Genomic DNA, 23,884 nt, shown 5'->3' with positions numbered 1-23,884 from the left:
CCTTTTCCCTTGGCTTCTCTTTTTATCTCTTTTTTATCTCCTTTCACATTGTAAATCCCCTTAACCAGACAATTCTCAAGTTCACACAGGTGTCATTATTAACCTTTTTGTAACATAAAGAAGCTGATTGTACAGAGCTTGGTAGTGAAAATATACCTACAACATTGTTGCCTTTTGACATAACGGCACCACCTAGTGTTGACACACAGCTTTCAATTTGCATATATCTCCATACCTCATGATCACAAAGTTGATACTTATTCCTAATTTCTTCAAGTGACACACATACCTAATTATTGTGCAGGTCTCCCAGAGTATGAACCCCTTCTCTTCCCCATTGTCCCCACATTATTGACGGTTTCCTAATAGAAATAGAAGGATTATAACATACAGAAGCATATATTTGTCCATGTGGAGACTCTGGTCCTTGTATGTACTGACAACCATACTGTCATATAATGGCCTGGAATTGGATTGATGCCCTGAATATCTGTATCATTGGCTCTTTTTTTGGGATAGCATGTGTAACGGCCCGAAAGGAGCTGTCAAACCACTTTCCAATATAACCCATCTCTCCTCAACCTCCTCTCTCCAGTGCCTAGCCATTCTGGATAGCTCGAAAGCCACATTTGTACACTATCACCTCTGGGAGTCCTAACCCTCCTCTCTCTTTTGGGGCATGCCTTTTCTGCATACTGAAGCGTGGTCTTTTCCCTCCCATATAAAGCCTTTAATAATGCCGTCATACTGCTTCAAATGTATGATGGAATGCATATTGGTAGCCTCATTGAAATATAATTAAACTTAGGAACAACTATTATTTTAATAGAATACATTTTTCCCCCCATAAACTAAGATTTAATAACTTCCACTGTGTTTTGTTTGACTTTTTTGGAGTACTGGAAGCACATTGATATCCACTATCTTATCTAACTCTGGTGTCGATAGAATCCCCAGATACAGTGCCTTGCGGAAGTATTCGGCCCCCTTGAACTTTGCGACCTTTTGCCACATTTCAGGCTTCAAACATAAAGATATAAAACTGTATTTTTTTGTGAAGAATCAACAACAAGTGGGACACAATCATGAAGTGGAATGACATTTATTGGATATTTCAAACTTTTTTAACAAATCAAAAACTGAAAAATTGGGCGTGCAAAATTATTCACCACAGAAGATGCCACTGCTGTCCAAAAAAACATTGCTGCACGTCTGAAGTTTAGAAAACTGCACCTGGATGTTCCACAGCGCTACTGGCAAAATATTCTCTGGACAGATGAAACTACAGCTGAGTTGTTTGGAAGGAACACACAACACTATGTGTGGAGAAAAAAAGGCACAGCACACCAGCATCAAAACCTCATCCCAACTGTAAAGTATGGTGGAGGGAGTATCATGGTTTGGAGCTGCTATGCTGCCTCAGGGCCTGGACAGCTTGCTATCATCGACAGAAAAATGTATTCCCAAGTTTATCAAGACATTTTGCAGGAGAATGTTAGGCTATCTGTCTGCCAATTGTAGCTCAACAGAAGTTGGGTGATGCAACAGAACAACGGCCCAAAACACAGAAGTAAATCAACAACAGAAACGCCTTCTTGAGTGGCCCAGTCAGAGTCCTGCCCTCAACCCAAATGAGATGCTGTGGAATGACCTCAAGAGAGCAGTTCACACCAGACATCCAAAGAATAGAAAGCTTGTCACCAAAAGCACACACCAAAAGCACTCACAAACTTCTACAGATGCACAATTTAGAGCATCCTGGCAGTCTTTATCACCGCCTGGTACGGCAACTGCTCCGCCCACAACCGTAAGGCTCTCCAGAGGGTAGTGAGGTCTGCACAACGCATCACCGGGGGCAAACTACCTGCCCTCCAGCACACCTACACCACCCGATGTTACAGGAAGGCCATAAAGATCATCAAGGACAACAACCACCCGAGCCACTGCCTGTTCACCCCGCTATCATCCAGAAGGCGAGGTCAGTACAGGTGCATCAAAGCTGGGACCGAGAGACTGAAAAACAGCTTCTATCTCAAGGCCATCAGACTGTTAAACAGCCACCACTAACATTGAGTGGCTGCTGCCGACACACTGACTCAACTCCAGCCACTTTAATAATGGGAATTGATGGGAAATGATGTAAAATATATCACTAGCCACTTTAAACAATGCTACCTAATATAATGTTTACATACCCTACATTATTCATCTCATATGTATACGTATATACTGTACTCTATATCATCTACTGCATCTTTATGTAATACATGTATCACTAGCCACTTTAACTATGCCACTTTGTTTACATACTCATCTCATATGTATATACTGCACTCAATACCATCTACTGTATCTTGCCTATGCCGCTCTGTACCATCACTCATTCATATATCTTTATGTACATATTCTTTATCCCCTTACACTTGTGTGTATAAGACAGTAGTTTTGGAATTGTTAGTTAGATTACTTGTTGGTTATTACTGCATTGTCAGAACTAGAAGCACAAGCATTTCGCTACATTCGCATTAACATCTGCTAACCATGTGTATGTGACAAATAAAATTTGATTTGATTTGATTTGAATATTGCTGAACTGAAACAGTTTTGAAAAGAGCAATGGTACAAAATTCCTCCTGACCGTTGTGCAGGTCTGATCCGCAACTACAGAAAATGTTTGGTTGAGGTTATTGCTGCCAAAGGAAGGTCAATCAGTTATGAAATTCAAGGGTTCACATACTCTTTCTACCCTGCACTGAGAATGTTTACAAGGTGTGTTATTAGTTTTAGCAGACCGTGTTTGTCTATTGTTATGACCTAGATGAAGATCAGATCAAATTTGATGGCCAATTTATGCAGAAACCCAGTTATTTCCAAAGGGTTCACATACTTTTTCTTGCCACTGTAGATTTGATTAAAACACATAGTGTGTCTATATTAGGAAAAATACACGCTTTAACATTTCGACCAATCGACTGGTAGAAAGAACAGACGACTTTTGGCCGACCAAGATTTTTGACTATTTTCTTCAGTTGGCTCAAAGTTTCCCTACTTCCTCACCTCCTTCACAAATGTTGATTCTCATCCTAAAAAAAGGACATATTCAGCCTTAGCATTGTACATCACACCTAGCTGAAATTTCAATTCACATATGTTTCAACAAAATCGTAGAATACTTTAAAAAATAAATTATTTCTCGAATAAATGTATCTAATGTTCTAGTGTACTAGCTTTACCTATACTTTCTTTATTTTAGAAGAAAAACTGAACACATTCCCCCTTAAAAAGGCCTTTGAAGTTACCCATACCATACCCAACGTTTTCAGTAGAGCCCATACTCCAAGTGATCTCTCAAATTCATCATCCTGTAATAATAATGTGTTTAACCGTTTCCCACTGTCATTCAATTTCAAACTATGGCATGGTCAGTTAGAGAAATGGCTCCTATCTTACAGCTCATCACATTTTCTGTAATTCTGCTAGAAATAAGGAAAAATGTATTCTAGAATGGGATCCGTGGCTGTGAGAAAAATAAAAAAAAGTTTACTCCTTTTGGGTTCATCAGACATCATATATCCACCAAGCCCAAGTATTTTATCAACATGTGAACAGCCAGCTGGTCCCTAGGGGTTATTTTAGCAAAAGTTGTCCTATCTAAACATCCATCCAGCACTTGACTAAAATTGCCCTCCAATGATTACATTTCCTTCTGTCATTTTACCAATAATGTTATTTATTCTATGGAAAAACAATGGCTCTTCAATGTTGGGTCCATATACAGAGCCGTGAAAAAGTATTTGCCCCCTTTCTGATTTACTCTATTTTTCGCATATTTTTGGTACTGAATGTTATCAGATCTTCAACCAAACCCTAATATTAGATGAAGGGAACCTGAGTGAACAAATAAACAAAAAAAGTAATACTTTATTTATTTAATTAACAAAGTTATGGAACACCCAATTCCTCTGTGTGAAAAAGTCATTGCCGCCTTACACTCAGTAATTGGTTGTGCCACATTTAGCGGCTGTGACCGCAACCAAATGCTTCCTGTAATTGTTGATCAGTCTCTTACATCACTGTGTAGGTATTGTCTTGCTGCATGACCCAGCTGCACTTCAGCTTCAGCTCACAGACGGATGGCCTGACATTCTCCTGTAGAACTCTCTGATACAGAGCATAATTCCTGTTTTCTTCTATTGAGTCGTCCAGGTCGTGAGGCAGCAAAGCATCCCCAAACCATCACACTACCACCACCATACTTGACCGTTGGTATAAGGTTATTACTGTGGAAATTAATGTTTGGTTTTCGCCAGACATAATGTGACCCATCTCGTCCAAAAAGTTGACTCAAGTTTGCCAAAAAGTACCTGGAAGTACCTGGATAATCATCGAGACTCTTGGAATGTTATATGGACAGCGCACAATTGGCCCAGCATTGTCTGGGTTTGGCCGGTGTAGGCTGTCATTGTAAATAATAATTTGTTCTTAACTGACTTGCCTAGTTAAATAAATTAAAAATAAACATATTAAAAAAAATGTTCATTCATTGACTAAGCTGCGATTTCCTCACTTCAAACCATCTGGTCAAGGAACTCTTATAGTATTCACTAAATTGATGGTTTATAATCAGGAAAATGTTTGACATTTGTCATAAAATACACTACCATTCAAAAGTTTGGGGTCACTTAAAAATGTCGTTGTTTTGGGCCTCCCGGGTGGCGCAGTGGCCTAAGGCACTGCATCGTAGTGCTAGCTGTGCCACCAGAGATTCTGGGCTCGAGTCCAGGCTCTGTCGCGACCGGGAGGCCCATGGGGCGGCGCACAATTGGCCCAGTGTCGTCCTGGTTAGGCCGGCAGGGATATCCTTGTCTCATCGCGCACTAACGACTCCTGTGGCGGGCCGGGCGCAGTGCACGCTGACCAGGTGTACGGTGTTTCCTCCGACACATTGGTGCGGCTGGCTTCTGGGTTGGATGGGCATTGTGTCAAGAAGCTGTTGGATTGTGTTTCGGGATGCCTCTCTCTCTCTCTCTCTCTCTCTCTCTCTCTCTCTCGTTGCAGCGATGAGACAAGACTGTACCTACTACCGATTGGGGAGAAAAAAAATGTCCTTGTTTTTGAAAGACATTTTTTTGTCCCTTAAAATAACATGAAATTAATCAGAAATACAGTGTAGACATTGTTAATGTTGTTAATGACTATCATAGCTGGAAACGGCTGATTCTTTATGGAATATCTATATATATATATATATCTATGCATACAAAAATAGACTGACGAGTTTCAGAAGAAAGTCTTTGTTTCTGGCCATTTTGAGCCTGTAATCGAACCCACAAATGCTGATACTCCAGATACTCAACTAGTCTAAAGAAGGCCAGTTTTATTGATTCTTTAATCAGAACAACAGTTTTCAGCTGTGCTAACATAATTGCAAAAGGGTTTTCTAATGATCAATTAGCCTTTTAAAATGATAAACTTGGATTGGCTAACACAACATGCCATTGGAACACAGGAGTGATGGTTGCTGATAATGGGCCTCTGTACGCCTATGTAGATATTCCATAAAAAAAATCTGCCGTTTCCAGCTACAATAGTCATTTTCAACATTAACAATGTCTCTATACTGTATTTCTGATCAATTTGATGTTATTTTACTGGACAAGAAATTTGCTTTTCATTAAAAAACAAGGACATTTCTAAGTGACCCCAAACTTTTCAACGGTAGTGTGTATATATATTTTTCTTATATAATCATTTAAGATATTTTACATGCGATAAGGCCAAAGAAAGGGCCCGAGATAATACAGACAACTGTGATAATCTGAATTACCCAAAAGGGCTACTAGATGTGATAGATTACATAAAATCCTTGAAAGATACCAAAATTCTGGTAGTTACTGGTAACCTTAAAAAGTTTCCAGTAATATACCCTCCCTTTGCAACCCTACTCCTGTGTCATATTCATTAGAGTACACACAATAGAATACATTTCAAAATGTTTTGTAACAGAAAAAAAAACCAATCTATTCTTATTGGACAAGACCACTTTCTTCCAGTTGGTTCCTTATGATCACGACCTTGGTGGGGCTAATGGTGCTGCCTGCTGAGAGAAAGCAAGCAGTTGGATTCTAAGTCTGTGTTCCCTGGGGACCAACGAGATCCCAAGACATTACAAATATCTATATTTTCCAGTTTGTGCTGTCATCGGTGAATATACTTTACATTTCCTCCGAACTCCGTTGCTTATCTCAGCTCATTAAATCCACCCTAAACGAGCTAATTGAATTACATGTCTGATCAAGTATCATTTCAAAGGTCCTCAACAATAAATGAGGTATAGACCTCCAGATAATTCGGTTTTCATTTCATCACATTCACAAATCAAGTTCTTTTAACTTTTGTTAAAATCAAAAACACAAGGTCAAACATTATGAAAGCCCATAGAAACACCCCTTCAAATGAGTGGATTCTACTATTTCAGCCACACCCGTTGCTGACAGATGTATAAAATCGAGCACACTGTCATGCGATCTCCAGAGACAAACATTGGCAGTAGAATGGACTTGCTGGAGAACTCAGTGACTTTCAATGTGGCACCGTCATAGGATGCCACCTTCCCAACAAGTCAGTTCGTCAAATTTCTGCCCTGCTAGAGCTGACCCGGGCAACTGTAAGTGCCTTTATTGTGAAGTGAAAATGTCTAGGAGCAACAACGGCTCAGCCCTGAAGTGGCAATCAACGTCAGCACAATAACTGTTCGTTGGGAGACCAGGAGAGGAAGCCACTGTAGACTGCTGGGATATGCTCCTGGATGACCAAGCAGATTTCTCATAATAGTATCATCCTGCAGTGTCATGGAACCTAGTGTTTGTTGAACTCAACTCATTTCAGCAGGTCAAGTTCAATAGGCACTAAATGGAAGAAAATGGTCTGAAATAGGATGGGATTATGGTCCAACAAGAAAGAAGTTTTGCTACAGTGTACCCTAATGAACCCGACCCAAGTGAAGTAGGCCTGTGTTTGTGAATGACATTGTAAAAAACTGTGTACTAGTCTAGGATTAATTGCATCTCTGCATCTAAGGATTGTCTAAGTGGGCCGTCCATCTAACTGAATCCTGTCAGCAACAGTGTGTGTGTGTGTGTCCTGAAGCACTCTCTTTCTCTCGCTAACACGTTTACCTCTAGTCGTGTCTACACTTGACATTTACATGCGACTTCTGCCAACAGAATATGAAGATCACATTGAAAAGATGGGTCTAGATGCACAGAAGTCGCTTTGTGGTCTGATTGTGTTCAGATCTGTCTGACCACTTCAGGAGGTGGCCAGGGATGCACTGTGTGGGGATCTCTTCTCAGTATGGGCGCAATCACGCTCCCGAAAGTGCATACAGTGGGCGACCTCATCAGTACTCCTCCCACAAGTCTCCAGAAAATGTGAGTTTTGGGATTGAGAGGCACCTTTTTATTAATGTTGGTGGAAATACACTATATATACAAAAGTATGAGGACTCCCCTTCAAATTAGTGGATTCTACTATTTCAGCCACACCCAATGGTGACAGGTGTATAAAATTGAGCACACTGCCATGCAATCTCCATAGACAAACACTGGCAGTAGAATAGCCTTACTGAAGAGCCCAGTGACATTCAACGTGGCACCGTCAAGTCAGTTTGTCAAATTTATGCCCTGCTAGAGCTGCCCCAGTCAACTGTAAGTGCTGTTATTGTGAAGTGGAAATGTCTCGGAGCAACAACGGCTCAGCCGTGAAGTGGTAGGCCACACAAGCTCACAGAACAGGACTGCCAAATGCTGAAGCACATAGCGCTTGCAACACTCACTACCGAGTTCCAAATAGCCTCTGGGAGCAACGTCAGCACAAGAACTGTTCGTCGGGAGCTTCATGAAATGGGTTTCCATGGCCGAGCATCCTCACATAAGCCTAAAATCACCATGCACAATGCCAAGTGTCGGCTAGAATTGTGTAAAGCTTGCCGCCATTGGACTCTGGAGCAGTGGAAACACATTCTCTGGAGTGATGAATCACGCTTCACCATCTGGCAGTCCAACAGACGAATCTCAGTTCGGCAGATGCCAGGAAAATGTTACCTGCCCCAATGCTTAGTGCCAACTCTAATGTTTGATGGAAGAGGAATGATGGTCTGGGGCTGTTTATCATGGTTCAGGCTAGACCCTCAGTTCCAGTTAAGGGAAATCTTAACGCTACAGCATACAGTGACATGCATACAATGATTCTGTGCTTCCAACTTTGTGGTAACAGTTTGGTGAAGGCCCTTAACTGTTTCAGCATGACATTGCCCCCATGCACAAAGTGAGGTCCATACAGAAATGGTTTGTTGAGATCAGTGTGGAAGAACTTGTCTGGCCTGCACAGAGCCCTGACCTCAACCCCATCAAACACCTTTGGGATGAATTGGAACGCTGACTGTGAGCCAGGCCTAATCGCCCAACATCAGTGCCCGACCTCACTAATGCTCGTGGCTGAATGGACACAAGTGTCACGCCCTGATCTGTTTCACCTGTCTTTGTGATTGTCTCCACCCACCTCCAGGTGTCACCCGTTTTCCCCATTAGTACCTGGGTATTTATTCCGGTGTTCCCTATTTGTCTGTTGCCAGTTCGTCTTGTCTTGTCAACCAGCATGTTTTTCCGTGCGCCTGCTTTTTCTATTCTCTCTTTTGCTAGTCTTCCCGGTTTTGTCCCTCGACTCTGAACCCGCCTGCCTGACCATAATGCCTGCCCTGACCTCGAGCCTGCCTGCCACTCTTACCTCCTGGACTCTGACCTTGTTATGATATTTTGCCTGTCCACGACCATTCTCTTGCCTGCCACTTGGATTACAATAAATACCAGAGACTCGAACCATGTACATCTGGGTCTCGCCCTATGCCCTCGTAAGCAAGTCCCTAAAGCAATGTTCCAATATCTAGTGGAAAGCAAAAGGGGGGACCAACTCCATACTGATGCCCATGATTTTGGAATGAGATGTTCGATGAACAGATGTCCACATACATTTGGTCACGTAGTGTTTGTTCTATTAAATTCTGTGTTATAGTCTAAAAACTGAAACATGGCACACTACAGTATGCTATGCTTTATTCACAGTGCATAGCTTCAACTTTGACATTAACAACCTTTCTCTGTGCCTTATAGAAATAGTTTTCTGTGGAGTAACACAGAATATGAATCCCCAAGGGACTATTCTGCTGATTGCACATAGCGCCATGTAGCCTGAGCCAAAAACAACCAATCAGACTGCAGTGCACAGCACACTGAGACAAATCATAGAATCAGAGAGCACCTTGATGCTGAGTGAGACAAAATTTAGCCAATCGCGGGCCGTATCGGAATATATCATGTAGATGGGAGGTCATTTTTCAAGGCTCTGTACTATAGCTGCCATAATATAGTGAACTGTGTGATGACTGGGGGGGGCAATAATTTTCTCTGTGGCATTTGGGCTCCTCTGCCATTTTGGAAAACACTTGGCCAGTATTTCTTTGACTTTTCCCTCTGTGGGAGAATCTCTTTAATGAAGCTAGTTCATAGATAGAGTTTCTGCATTCTCATTACATGAGGATGCTTTGTTGCGAAATAGAAAGCCGATTCAATATTTAATTTAGGATTGGAGATGCTTAATGTGGGTCTGGAAGGAGAGTTTACAGTCTAACCAGACACCTAGGTATTTGTAGTTGTCCACATATTCAAAGAGCGAGTTTTCGCACTAGCTTGCGACTCTACATCTTATAGGACCGCGCTCACTGGCCAAACATACGCACTGTCGTGGATGCAAGGTCCGATCCCACTTCTGACACCAACGTAATAAAACAGGCAGGGAGCAGGTCTCGAACCATCCACCTTCTAGCCTGAAGCCAAGCACGCTATCGACTGTGCTATCGCTATCAAGCGGCAGAGTTGATATCTGCGCTTATAAACCTAGGGTCGTTACAGTATATGGGCTTGAGAGATTGTTGATAAGACCTGTGTTCATTTTCTATAGCCTAATGCCTGCTACAAGAAGTCAGTAATTATTAGTGAATGTGCATTACGTATGGTTCTAGTTACATTTGTAACAAAAAAGGGCATTTTCATAGACAGACTTGAAAGCCAGATCAGTGATTATTGCAAAAAAAAGCAGGTTAAACTAGTTTGATAAAATACATTTAATTATTAATGGGTCTTATGGTTGTGGAAGGCTTATATTTAACTTCATAAACCCTGAATAGATTACTGACAGTTTGAAGTGCAGTGTACTTGACCTTTAATTGTACAATGAGAAAACATAAAAACATATATATATATATATTTTTTTAGATATTTCGTGAATATCCCATAAGTTTGAAAAACATCGAGATATGATTTTTAGGCCATATTGCCCAGCCCTAACTTGAATAACTTTAAAAAATGTATTCATATAAAATATAGTTTTTTCCCCCTAAATCTTTATATCTGTTTCAAAACTGGCCATGAGTTAATAAAAAAAACATCCAATCAAAAAGGACATCATTTGTAATTAACTCTGCAACTCTTCCAACTATTTACTTTTTTTCACAACTGCCACCAGTTTGACGCTAAATCATTTACACCAAAGTAATATTGACACATTAAAATAAATAAAAGCTTGTAAAACCGCCCTGTGCAACTGGGTACTGGACTTCCTGACGGGCCGCCCCCAGGTGGTGAGGGTAGGCAACAACATCTTCACCCCGCTGATCCTCAACACTGGGGCCCCACAAGGGTGCGTTCTGAGCCCTCTCCTGTACTCCCTGTTCACCCACGACTGCGTGGCCACGCACGCCTCCAACTCAATCATCAAGTTTGCGGACGACACAACAGTGGTAGGCTTGATTACCAACAACGACGAGACGGCCTACAGGGAGGAGGTGAGGGCCCTCGGAGTATGGTGTCAGGAAAATAACCTCACACTCAACGTCAACAAAACTAAGGAGATGATTGTGGACTTCAGGAAACAGCAGAGGGAACACCCCCCTATCCACATCGATGGAACAGTAGTGGAGAGGGTAGTAAGTTTTAAGTTCCTCGGCATACACATCACAGACAAACTGAATTGGTCCACTCACACAGACAGCATCGTGAAGAAGGCGCAGCAGCGCCTCTTCAACCTCAGGAGGCTGAAGAAATTCGGCTTGTCACCAAAAGCACTCACAAACTTCTACAGATGCACAATCGAGAGAATCCTGGCGGGCTGTATCACCGCCTGGTACGGCAACTGCTCCGCCCACAACCGTAAGGCTCTCCAGAGGGTAGTGAGGTCTGCACAACGCATCACCGGGGGCAAACTACCTGCCCTCCAGGACACCTACACCACCCGATGTTACAGGAAGGCCATAAAGATCATCAAGGACAACAACCACCCGAGCCACTGCCTGTTCACCCCGCTATCATCCAGAAGGCGAGGTCAGTACAGGTGCATCAAAGCTGGGACCGAGAGACTGAAAAACAGCTTCTATCTCAAGGCCATCAGACTGTTAAACAGCCACCACTAACATTGAGTGGCTGCTGCCAACACACTGACTCAACTCCAGCCACTTTAATAATGGGAATTGATGGGAAATGATGTAAAATATATCACTAGCCACTTGAAACAATGCTACCTAATATAATGTTTACATACCCTACATTATTCATCTCATATGTATACGTATATACTGTACTCTATATCATCTACTGCATCCTTATGTAATACATGTATCACTAGCCACTTTAACTATGCCACTTTGTTTACATACTCATCTCATATGTATATACTGTACTCGATACCATCTACTGTATCTTGCGTAAGCTGCTCTGTACCATCACTCATTCATATATCCTTATGTACATATTCTTTATCCCCTTACACTGTGTATAAGACAGTAGTTTTTTTTTTTGGAATTGTTAGTTAGATTACTTGTTGGTTATTACTGCATTGTCGGAACTAGAAGCACAAGCATTTCGCTACACTCGCATTAACATCTGCTAACCATGTGTATGTGACAAATAAAATTTGATTCTATTTGATTTTATTTTATTTGACATATTAAATACCAATGTTATTCACTAAGTTTATGGGGTAATGTTAGGGTAAACATTAGGGTAATGTTTTAGAGCTTTGTGATTCGATTTTGTATATTAAAATGATCATATTTTTACATGTTTTACATGTTATGAAAATTCCATAAAATACTTAGCATTTGGAATAGCTTCTTAAGTTACTGGTAATATACTACACTGCGCACACACACACACACACACACACACAACCGATGCAATGTGAAATGGCCAGCTAGTTAGCAGTGTGCGCGCTAATAGCGTTTCAATCGGTGATGTTACTTGCTCTGAGACCTTGAAGTAACAGTGTAGCTTCCTCCTCACCCCTACCTGGGCTTGAACCAGGGACCTTCTGCACACATCAACAACAGCCACCATCAAAGTATCGTCACCCATCGCTCCACAAAAACTGCAGCCCTTGCAGAGCAAGGGGAACAACTACATTGATGCTGTTGACCCAGATCACTGGTTGATCTGGGGGGGTGAGTGTAACCGATGTGAAATGGTTAGCGGGGTGCGCGCTAACAGCGTTTCATTCGGTGACGTCACTCACTCCGAGACCTTGCTTCGAGGGTGGCTGTTGTCGATGTGTACAGAGGGTCCCTGGTTCGAGCCCAGGTAGGTAGTGGTGTTACATTATCATTTATCACCACAAAGTGAGTTAGTTTTAGGTTTAGGAGCTAAGGTTAGGTTTAGGGTTAAGGTCAGGTTTTGGGGTTAGGTTTGAGTTAGGGGTTAGAGAAAATAGGATTTTGAATTGGACTGAATTGTGTGTCCCCACAAGGTTAGTTATACAAGACTATGTGTGTATGTGTGACTACTATATGCGTGTGTGAGCAAGCGTAGAGCCCCACGCCTGTCCAAGCTGAAAACAAACAGATAATCTACTTTTGGTGAATCTCTAATAGGTCTCAGTATAACAGATACTTTAAAAAGCAAAAGCCTTTTCACACTCTAGAAGCTCGGATGCAATCATTTATTCACCTAATCGCTATGATAGATAACCATGTCTGTGTTTTCTCTTTGCTGCTATCCAGAAGTTCGATGAAATGAGTGAGAGACAAAGTGGACAACATGGCTAAGAGTGAAGTAACATTTCAATCAAGGATTAGTATGGCAATGAAAAAATTGGACAGAATACCTACTAGGCAGGTAGCCTCATGGTTAGGGTGTTGGACTAGTAACTGAAAGGTTTCAAGATCAAATCCCTGAGCTGACAAGGTACACATCTGTTGTTCTGCCCCTGGACAAGGCAGTTAATCCACTGTTCCAAGGCTGTCATTGAAAATAAAGAATTTGTTCTTAACTGACTTGCCTTGTTAAATAAAGGTAAAAATTCTATATCTAGATAGAAAAGCAATCTAGATACGGAATATGTGCAATTGGTGGTGATATCCTCAGTACTTTAGTATAAACATCAAGGGACAGCATGGACTAAAAAGCAAGTTCTTTGGAGAATCACTCGAAATTCTTAGTCCAGGATTCGGCTTAACATCGGTTTTAAGACCAATAGAATAATCAAGTTGTTACAATGTAGACAAAAAAACAGGACTAACACGATTGTGGAATGTAGGCTTTCTGTCCAATCAATTCTATTAGATGACCTCACAGCACAGCCAAATGAACTCTGATTCGTGGACAAACAATACACTATACTAAAGAGGTCATGTATAGTAGATGCATAGGCTGTATAGTCTTGTATACTTCTTTCTTATACCATTGCCTTGCTGAATACTTGTTTCTGATTGGCTTGAAGCACTCATAATGCACAACAATATTCAATGGCTATGAAGTTCATTCTTACATGTTCTACAATATGTTTGAGCAGCTTTTGAAAGCAGAAGTCGAATTGAAATAATTATTGGCATTTTTTTATTCCATTTTCATAATAGCAAGCTAGCAGGACTGATGGTTTGATTAGATAAGCTAGCAAGTTTGATGTTTGGTTACCAAGGCAACTTCTGTAGCTATAGTAAACTTGCTAGCTACTTCCATGGTTGTTGAACACATTTCTAGTGGCAAATGTGTTAAATTATAGCTGTGGTATATAAGCGGGATAATCAGCTTGGGGCTCTATGCATTCACTGGAAAATAAGATTAGTGGCACTCTGCTAACGCCTTGTGGCACACCTTCCACGTCGTGCATTATTTTCCACAGAACGCATAGCCCCTTGATAATTATCCTTTACTTATACAACTATTTTCTGTGCATATTCTTTGCACTTTATAACCCCAAACTCAAATGTCAGGACCATTCATTTGTGCTACATTGCTGAGGCAAAGATTGATTGATTGCTTCAATTAATTTGATATAATACAGGAAGGCACAATTTGTAGTCCAATATTTACACATGTATCTGTGTGGGTGTGTGCGTGAGTAAGTGCATGTGTGCTAAGTTGCAGAGAGCAGGTGGTCAGTCCAGTTCAAGTATTCAGCAGTCTGATGGGTTGTATATAGAAACTGTTTCTCAGCCTGTTGGTATCAGACCTCAATGGTGAATAGCTTGTGGCTGCCGTGAGTGAATAGCTTGTGGCTGGCGTGTGGGGTCCTTGATGACACAGTGAGAAAATGAAGGAATATGGCACCACAACAAACCTGCCAAAATTAGGGCCGCCCAGCAAAACTCACGGACCAGACAAGGAGGGCATTAATCAGAAAGGCAACAAAGAGACCAAAGATAACCCTGTAAGAGTTGCAAAGCTCCAAAGCGGAGATTGGAGTATCGGTCCATAGGACCACTTTAAGCCGTACACCCCACAGAGCTGGGCTTTATGGAAGAGTGACCAGAAAGAAATTGCCTAAAAAATTGCCATTGCCTAAAGTAAAAAAAATAAGCAACCACGTTTGGTGTTTGCCAAAAGGCATTGGGGAGACTCTCCAAACGTATGGAAGAAGGTATTCTGGTCAGATGAGACTAAAATTGAGCTTTTTGCCATCAAGGAAAACGCTATGTCTGGCGCAAACCCAACACCTCTCATCACCCCGAGAACATCATCCCCACAGTGAAGCATGGTGGTGGCAGCATCATGCCGTGGGGATGTTTTTCATTGGCAGGGACTGGGAAACTGGTCAGAATTGAAAGAATAATGGATGGTGCTAAATACAGGGAAATCCTTGAGGGAAACCTGTTTCAGTCTTCAAGAGATTTGAGACTGGGACGGAGGTTCACCTTCCTGCAGGACAATGACCCTAAGCATACTGCTAAAGCAACACTCGAGTGGTTTAAGGGGAAACATTTAAATGTCTTGGAATGGCCTCGTCAAAGCACAGACCTCAATCCAATTGAGAATCTGTGGTATGACTTAAAGATTGCTGTACACCAGCGGAACCCATCCAACTTGAAGGAGCTGGAGAAGTTTTGCCTTGAAGAATGGGCAGAAATTCCAGTGGCTAGATGTGCCAAACTTATAGAGACATACCCTAAGACACTTGCAGCTGTAATTGCTGCAAAAGGTGGATCTACAAAGTTTTTTTTTTTTTGCTTGCTTGTTTCCCATTAAAAAACATTTTGCATCTTCAAAGTGGTAGGCATGTTGTGTAAATCAAATGATACAACCCCGCCCAAAATACATTTTAATTCCAGTTTGTAAGGCAACAAAATAGGAGCAGGGTGAATTGTTTCGCAACCACTGTACATCTCTCCTTGTCCTTCTTCTTCTCTCTACCATGTCTACGCCTCTCTACCTTGATCTCCCTTGTCCAACTCTGTCTCTCTAGACACTTCTGCTTATTTTTCTCCCTATCACTCTCTTCCTGCTCCCTGGGCTATATAGTGTCTCGCTATATCTTTCTCTCTCACTCTACCACATCTCTCTCTCACCCTCTCTCCCTTCATATTTTCCTCCCCCTCACTGCTCCTTGGGGTAGATGGGAAGGCGTGTGTCTTTCAGGGCAGCAATGCGCAGTGGCGGTGACAGGCCCAGGGCCAGCGCTTAATTTGTCAATCGGGAGGTGCAAAAAGTAAGCATGAGAGGGTGGGGACCTAGGAAGTTCTGAGGTACCTTAACGCATGAGAAACAAATATCACCTTTATTATAAAGTATTGCATGATATTGTCGCATTTGCGTAGTGGCATAGAGCAGTGTAGTAGAGGCACTTCCAGAAGTTGCACAAATGGGGAACATTTTTAGTAGCCTTGGGTCCGTGAAAAATGTGGCCTTTTATAAAGAAGTTGGCCTTTTATAAACGATTGCAATTCTATGTCATTTTACATTACAGAAGACTTTGGCAGAATCTTTTTTAATACCACACAAATTATCGAAATGACAGGCTACTTTGACACTGACAAACTGAGAATCTGAGCTCCTTAAAAACTATCTTGTCTTGAATCCAACAATAGTCTAGGCCTAGGTGTGTGGAAACACATATTGTAGGCTACATTATGAGGAAGAAACTATAGTCCTAAAAATGCATTCCAGTTTCACTGACTCACCCAATGATGCGCAGCTCACTCGCTGGTGATAGCAGATGCGCTTTGTAAAACAATATTTGGAAATTCATAATTTTGGTAGCCTAAAGCATATTCTTCTCTTTTCAGCAGGAGCCATTTGCTTTCCAACCTGTTTTCCCTTGATTGTATATTGCAAAAGGCCTGTTTTGTCTGCATGCAGTTTTTTCACTGACATATTTGCTGTGCGTTCCGACTATAGACAGACTATTCCTTGTTATTGGGCTACAATCCACAGCTAGGCTATTAAAAAAAAGATTGATAGATCGTCTGTGGCTAAATTATAGGCCTTGTCATGGTAGGCTATTCTGAATGATTTCATTTATTTCTGAACAGAGAGCAGTTATTCTATAACTTTGGCAAATGTATTTCAATTTATCAGGGGTGCTGCAGTTCCTTCAGAACCCTTTGCACGATTCTATAAGGAAATAAATGGTGAAGTGCAACACTGGAGAGATGAAAGTTGCAGGCTCATGTGTATCCGAGCAGAGAGATCATAGAAAGTGTCTCTCATTCTAGTTATGTGAGGGATACTGGCGCACTTCTCACAGCCACAACCATGCGTTTTTATCAAACAGAGTACAATGTTGTGCAAATCATAAACCTGGGCCAGAGCAACCGGAATCAACTCTTAGAATATTAGGTCCCGGCTGAAAATCTACTTTTTCAAACAATGTTTTTTTTGTGGGGGCAGGAGAATTAACGAAGAGGCAACTCGAATGAACATTGATACATTTTGTTAGAATGCGGTTTTAATCAATCAGCATTCAAGATTAGATACACCCATTGTATAATTCACAATAACAGCACTTACAGTTGACCAGGGCAGCTCTAGCAGGGCAGACATTTGACAAACTGACTTGTTGGAAAGGTAGCATACTATGAAGGTGCCACATTGAAAGGTGGAAATCTTCAGTAAGGCCATTCTACTGCCAATGTTTATCTATGTTGATTGTATGGCGGTGTGCTCAATTTTATACACCTGTCAGCAATGGGTGTGGCTGAAATAGCCAAATCCACTCATTTGAATGGGTGTCCACATACTTTTGTATATATATACTGTATATAGATAGAGAGACAGAGATATAGTATCTTAAATTAGTATATTTTGTATGTTTTTCTGCTATGTGTAATATGTGGCAGGCTATGTATTGTAAAATGGCACAATCATTATTTTTATTCAGGTATTTTTTGGGGCTTGGGCTCATATATAGTCCCATTCGTATGAATAAGCTCTAATATGTGTTTCGATTGCATTTTCATTGATGTCAGAGTGGTTAGAGGGACAATAGAGCCCTGAGTACCAGGCCATTAGCAACCTGAAAATCATTCGTGAGTTGGGTACTACTAGCACATGTCCAGAGTGCATAAGAGGAGATTCACGGCCACGTAGAATTTTACTGCGGTCATGACTCATGACTGCCGGTGTGGTGGTAATACGGTCACCGCACCTGCCCTACTCTACCCAGTGAGATAATGTTTTTTGAAATGACATCAGTATTATATTATTTCAACCACTTTTGCCTGTTGGGAAAGATCCCACCTGGGTTATTAGTTTTCATCATGCAAATCATTACTAAACCAAATGCCAAAACACTCACCCTCTTAAGCCATCAATATTGCATAACCCCACTCCTATAATGCCAAAAGCTTTCTGATCCAAAACCTGTTTACACCCCATCCATCCCTGGCGACGGTCCATATCCACCATCCACCCAAACCACTGAGTCATCCTAATCTGAATCCACTACCGCCGGTCCGAGAAAGAAAATAAGCCCTCCCCTACCATCCGATGAATAATTGTTTCGCTAAATCTAAAAAGGGCATACACCCGGCTTATATAATACAGAAGGGAATATCGCTAAAATGCCTAACTGTGTCACAATTCTTCCTCTGGAAACATCTGCAGCAGTGGGAGGAAAAGGACATGTGGGGGGGGGGAGGGGTTGGGAAGGGCTCAGTTCGGGTGACTTTTTAAAAAGGACCTTCCACTCCAAAATGAATTAAAATAAAATTACGCTGACAGCATCTAAAATAGAATTTCCATCTCCAGAAATTAGCCCAATAACATATTGGTAAAATGATTTGTAAAAAAGGATGTTAACATATTGGACCATGCATATACAGTAGTCTATGCATGGTCCAAATGATCAGGTATGCAATGAGCCATAAGCGTTATCACCTGTAGCTCCACTGACGCAGCATAGTGGCTATCAATAAATAGGCTGAAGCATGGGGTAACATTTGGGATCTTAGCTGGATACCAAATATGATCTTTTAACTAGTTAGTGTCCTAACTTGCATAAACACAGTGAATAAAAAGTTGGCCTGCCTGTTAGGGTAACTTGGGGAATTACGCCCCCTGCCTGTACTTCTCACAGAAATCACTTCATGTCACCCCCCCCGCCCCCCTCCCCTTGTTCAACAACAAATGGCATCTGTCTCCCAAAATTGTATTTTGAGGTAGGGTGGTGTTTAACCCCAAGTTACCCTAGAATTGACCCATTTAGCCCTACTCTCCTCTATACACTCACGGAACGTTAATGTCATGGATCAGAACTTCTAAAACCTCAGAGTGTAAAATGGTGGAGTCCACGCATATTTAGGAGTTGAGAAATAAATCATTTAGTAAAGGAAAGCTGGGATCCCCCTCTTTTTAACAATGGCCATTAAAACGGCTGTTTTCCCCACAATTGCAAGAATCGTGTGCATTGACTGCTTATCAGGATGCATGTTTCCCTATGGCACTCGAAACTTGAATGCACCTCGAGAATAATATTTATCTCGCAATAGAACACACAACAACAAGCCGACTAGGTGAATACATAAACCATTCTACCTATGGGGTTGTCAGATTTTTCTATTCATTACTCGTTTTGTTTGCAGAGGAAAAGTCAATGTGTACTGTTTTAGCATCTTTAAAATATGTTTGTTGTTCCATATTTTTTTTTACAGTGGCGGCAATGAATTTACTGTGGCGCAGAGCCACAGCTAAATGACTGCAGCAGAAACATTGCCGTGTCGGTCACTGCCAGTAGTAGTGTTGTATTGTTAGCCAGTCAGCGATTTCCAGTTAGCATGCTAGCTGTGGTGGCTGACTGTGGCTAGCTGGCTACACTAGAGCTGCAGACAACGGGTCAGTTGCAGACACCAATAGGGAGGGATAATGTATCGCAAATCGCGGTAGCCGATGCCTGCAAGTATATGCGCACACACACACACAAACATGTATGTACACACACAAGTACCTACACACACATACACACACCAGCGCAAGGAAATGCAAACACAGGTATGCACGCACACACACACAAACAAAACACACACAAAACACAAACACACACACACTGACACACATGTTAACCTGGGGTATTCAGAACTACTGCACATCTGCAGCTTCTATGGCAGCAAAAAGCAGGGAGGGGAGTGAGACGCGGAGATCTAAAATTAGGTGGAGAAACGTGGATTTGCCCAGTTTGGCTTCGGGACACTGCAGAAGAATGGCTGGGCATGAGTGGGAAAGAAAGATGTCTCAGTACGCCATTCTGTTGCTGCTGCATTCTCCCTCTCTCCCTACTGTAACAATCTGTGGAGGCCTGGCCAGCACTAAAAATATCAGACAGAGAGGATGGAGGGAGACGCACACAGAAACACTGAAAACAGCATTGAGGTGATGAGATGAGTATGGGAGTTTAATCAAGGAGAAGAAAACCAAGGAGAGGAGAACTGAGAAGAAACGTGAAGAAGAGAAAAGAGGAGAGCATGATGAGAGGAGAGGTGAACTGAGGGGAGGAATACGATGCTCTCTTCAAGGATGCCATATTATAAAGGGCTCAGGCTGGGAAAAAAGCTCCCTCCCTTGATGGCAGGAATGGACAGATGGTGTGAGAGAGAAAACGAGGGAGGAGGGAAGGATGGAGGAAACAAATAAACAGCGTGTTAGGGCAGGGAAGTACCCAGCTACTCCTCCTGATCCTCCTCCTCCTCCTTTCCCTCCTCCTCTTCCCCCTATCATCAGTGTCTCCCCATAAAGACCAATATTGCCAGTAGTCTTACCAGGCGAGCTTGAAGCCCTTCATTAGTGCAGAGATAAGCAGCAGCGTTGCTGTCCAATGCCCATAGCGAGGTCTCCCCACTTAGCCAGCCAGTCATTCCTTGGCATGTTGAGTGGCAACAGGGGGGGTAGTCCCGGGGCCCCAGGCCTGTCCGCAATGCCCATGCGAGGGGGAGAGAGAGGGGGGGCTCAACTAGCTCACAATGCTACAATGTTAACGCTAGCCCTAGCACTACTAAAGCTGTCCTCTGTTGCTGCCTGTCTCGTCCGCTTTCAGCCTCATCTGTGTCTGTGGATGTGTGTGAGCAAGAGTGTGTGTAAGTTTGTGTGTGAGTGAAAGTAAGGTGGCGGCAGCTGCTCACATGCACTCTCCCATATGCAGCAGACTCACTCACTCTCTCTCTCTCTCTCAAACTCTGCAGATGAATGCAGAGCTGAGTCCCTCTCCGGGCTGAGGGACCTACTGGGCATGCTCTGTTCCTCTCACATCCGATCCCTCTTGCTCTCTACGAGCTTAGCTCCTCCCACCGACATTACAGCACGGTTTCCCTCTCTCTTACACACACATACACGCACGCACGCACGCACACCCACACTCACTCACTCATGTCTGTTAGAGTCCGGAATCTCTGAGGATTACAGTCTGTGTGTGTGTGTGTGTGGTGTGTGGCTACAAACTTCAGGCTCAGTCAGTCCTAGCAGCTGGCACTCTAATCTCTTAATGCAGGATAGATGAAGCACACTGTGTGTGTGTGTGTCTGAGTGAGTGAGTGAGTGTTAGTGAGAATGAGGGAAACCTAATGTTAATTGTACTATATTATATCTGTATGCGGTGCTTGTATGGATCTGTGGCTGAGAATTTCCGAAACTCACATTTTCACTTTGATAAATCACATTTGTTGTCAGTCAATACTCGTGAGCTTGGGACTATAAGAGGATACTGAGATAATTGTCTTTAAAGTTCTGAACCCGCTTTGGTATAAGTTTTATCCAGTATTCTTTTTAACTTAACAACATGAATTGGGGTATTTAGAATACTATATAAGTAGAGAACATTGAACAGAAAATGGCTATGTCAATAAAAAATGCAGAAATGCAGATAGAACCTTATAGTCCAAAGTTCTCATACTGCTAAATGGCCATGTATGACACTTACTGCATGCAGCCTACTCTATGTATTCTCTGTTAATCCACAATACTAACCCAGGGCTCCAGACTGTGACCATTTAGTCGCATGTTGCGACCCTTTGACTTGGCTGTGTGAGTAAAATCTAACTGGTTGCATTGTTTTTATTTATTTATTCATTTAACTAGGCAAGCCAGTTAAGAACTAATTTTTATTTACATTAGCGGCCTACCAAAACGCAAAAAGCCTCCTGCAGGGACAAACACACACATCACAAGAGAGACAGCAGAACACTACATAAAGTTGTACGAGACAGCAGTTTGAGTGTTTTTTGGAGCTCGTTCCAGTTTCTATCTGTAGCAAACTGAAAAGAGGAGCGACCCAGGGATGTGTGTGCTTTGGGGACCATTAACAGAATGTGACTGGCAGAACAGGCATTGTATGTGGACACTAGACTGATACCGATCAAGATTATTTGTGATAACATCAAGGAGAGTAGCCTTTTCTTGGTGTTTGGAGTAATAACTGGTGGGATTGGTAATAATCCGAGAAAGATTGAGGGAATCGCATTGCGTTAGGACTTGGTCAGGTGGTTTAAACATGTCCCAGTTTAGGTCAGCTAGCAGGACAAATGCATACTTAGGGTAAGAGTCCAGGAGAGAGCTTAGGGCAGGTAGGGTACAGGTCGGTGCTGATGGTGGACAATAACACCACAGCAACAGTCAACAAAGCTTAAGGCATAAAACCAGGTAATCAAATTGTTTGGGGACAGACTTGGTAGAGTCAACAGAGCACTGAAGGTGTTCCTTGGTAAAGATTGCCACTCCACCACCTTTGGAAGATCTGTCTTGCCGAAAAAAGTTACAACCAGTAAGGTTAACATCAGTGTACAAAACACTCTTTCTTAACCGCGTCTCAGTAATGACCAACACATTAGACTGAACCAGGTTTTCCTCTAGGACTTTTTATCCCCCCCAAAAACTCCCAGGTCCTTGCCGATGACAAGCATACCCACAACATGATGCAGCTTTAAAATATGATGTGATACTCAGTTATCTGTGGATTTGCCCCAAACATAACACATTGTATTCAGGACATAAAGTTTTACTTTAGTGCTTTATTGCAAACTGGATGCATGTTTTGGAATATTCTGTACAGGCTTCCTTTTTTTCACTCTGTCAATTAGGTTAGTATTGTGGAGTAACTACAATGTTGTTGATCCATCCTCAGATTTCTCCTATCACAACCATTAAACTCTGTAACTGTTTTAAAGTCACAATTACATTCATGGAGAAATCACTGAGCATTTTACTTTCTCTCCGGCAACTGAGTTAGGAAGGATGCCTGATTCTTTGTAGCGACTGAGTGTAATTAATGTGTAATTAATAACTTCACCGTGGTCTTCTTTTTTATTTTTTTACCCGTCACCAATAACATTAATGTGCCCTTCTCTCCGTGTCATTGGAAAACCTCTCTGGTCTTTGTGATGGAATTTGTGTTGAAATTCACTGCTTTACTGTGGGACCACTGAACTGATCAATTAGCTCAGTTGGTCTGGTGTGGTGCCTAGGTTGGGAGAAAATCCTGCATTACCTGCGGCACTCCATGAACAGGGTTGCCAAGTAACAGGGTTGCTTTAGTAACAAAATGAATGAAAATGCTATTGTGTTCTTAGAATAATTTTTCAATGTTAACAAAGACCTTCATAAACACTACCAAATGATTATTTTTGCGATAGCATATATGAAATGTATTTATTACACTGTAAAACTTCAGCTCCACTATAAGCTTTGTGTTGCTTTGCCATCAGCGTTGTGTCAATGTCATGCTCTACCTGCTACACAGAGCGCATTGTTTTGAGAGCGGAGAGAAGACCATCTTAATTCTGTTTTCCCCTACTGTACCATAATCACCGATTATGCATAAGTACAATAGCTTTGGTCTAATGTTTTACAAGTACTCATTAAAACTGTTGCTAGTGGTTGTACTAAATGATCCTTTAACTACACAAGTTGTTTACATTGCGAACCTAGCTAGTCAATGTAGCTTGCTAGCTACTAGTTGTAACTTCATGACTTCATAAATCTTGGTAAATTAATCAGTGGTGTATGGTTGAGGCCATATGCAACCTAAATCAAATAAATTTTTCATTATTTTAATGCACAAGATAAAAGCATGTGTCAAGAAA

At 41.9% G+C, this 23,884-nt stretch overlaps 1 protein-coding gene across 3 annotated transcripts in view; it reads right to left on the bottom strand.

Annotated features, from left to right (window-relative positions):
- The window catches only part of LOC112258076 (protein Aster-B-like), a 102,244-nt gene that overhangs the window by 56,604 nt on the left and 21,756 nt on the right, over positions 1-23,884 (bottom strand). Inside the window, exon 1 of one of the 3 annotated variants that reach the window (XM_042326982.1) lies at positions 20,573-21,033. The exons of the other annotated variants lie outside the window; for them this stretch is intronic. Within the exon in view, the coding sequence (XP_042182916.1) occupies positions 20,573-20,595 (23 nt within the window). The 5' untranslated portion in view covers positions 20,596-21,033. Of the gene's footprint in view, positions 1-20,572; positions 21,034-23,884 lie in introns of those variants that run through there. 3 annotated transcript variants of the gene reach the window in all.

Source organism: Oncorhynchus tshawytscha, linkage group LG09 (assembly GCF_018296145.1).
Source record: "Oncorhynchus tshawytscha isolate Ot180627B linkage group LG09, Otsh_v2.0, whole genome shotgun sequence".
In the NCBI taxonomy this organism is placed as follows: Eukaryota; Metazoa; Chordata; class Actinopteri; order Salmoniformes; family Salmonidae; genus Oncorhynchus; species Oncorhynchus tshawytscha.
Note: the sequence above shows the minus strand (reverse complement) of the source record. Positions and strands in the feature narration are given on the sequence as shown.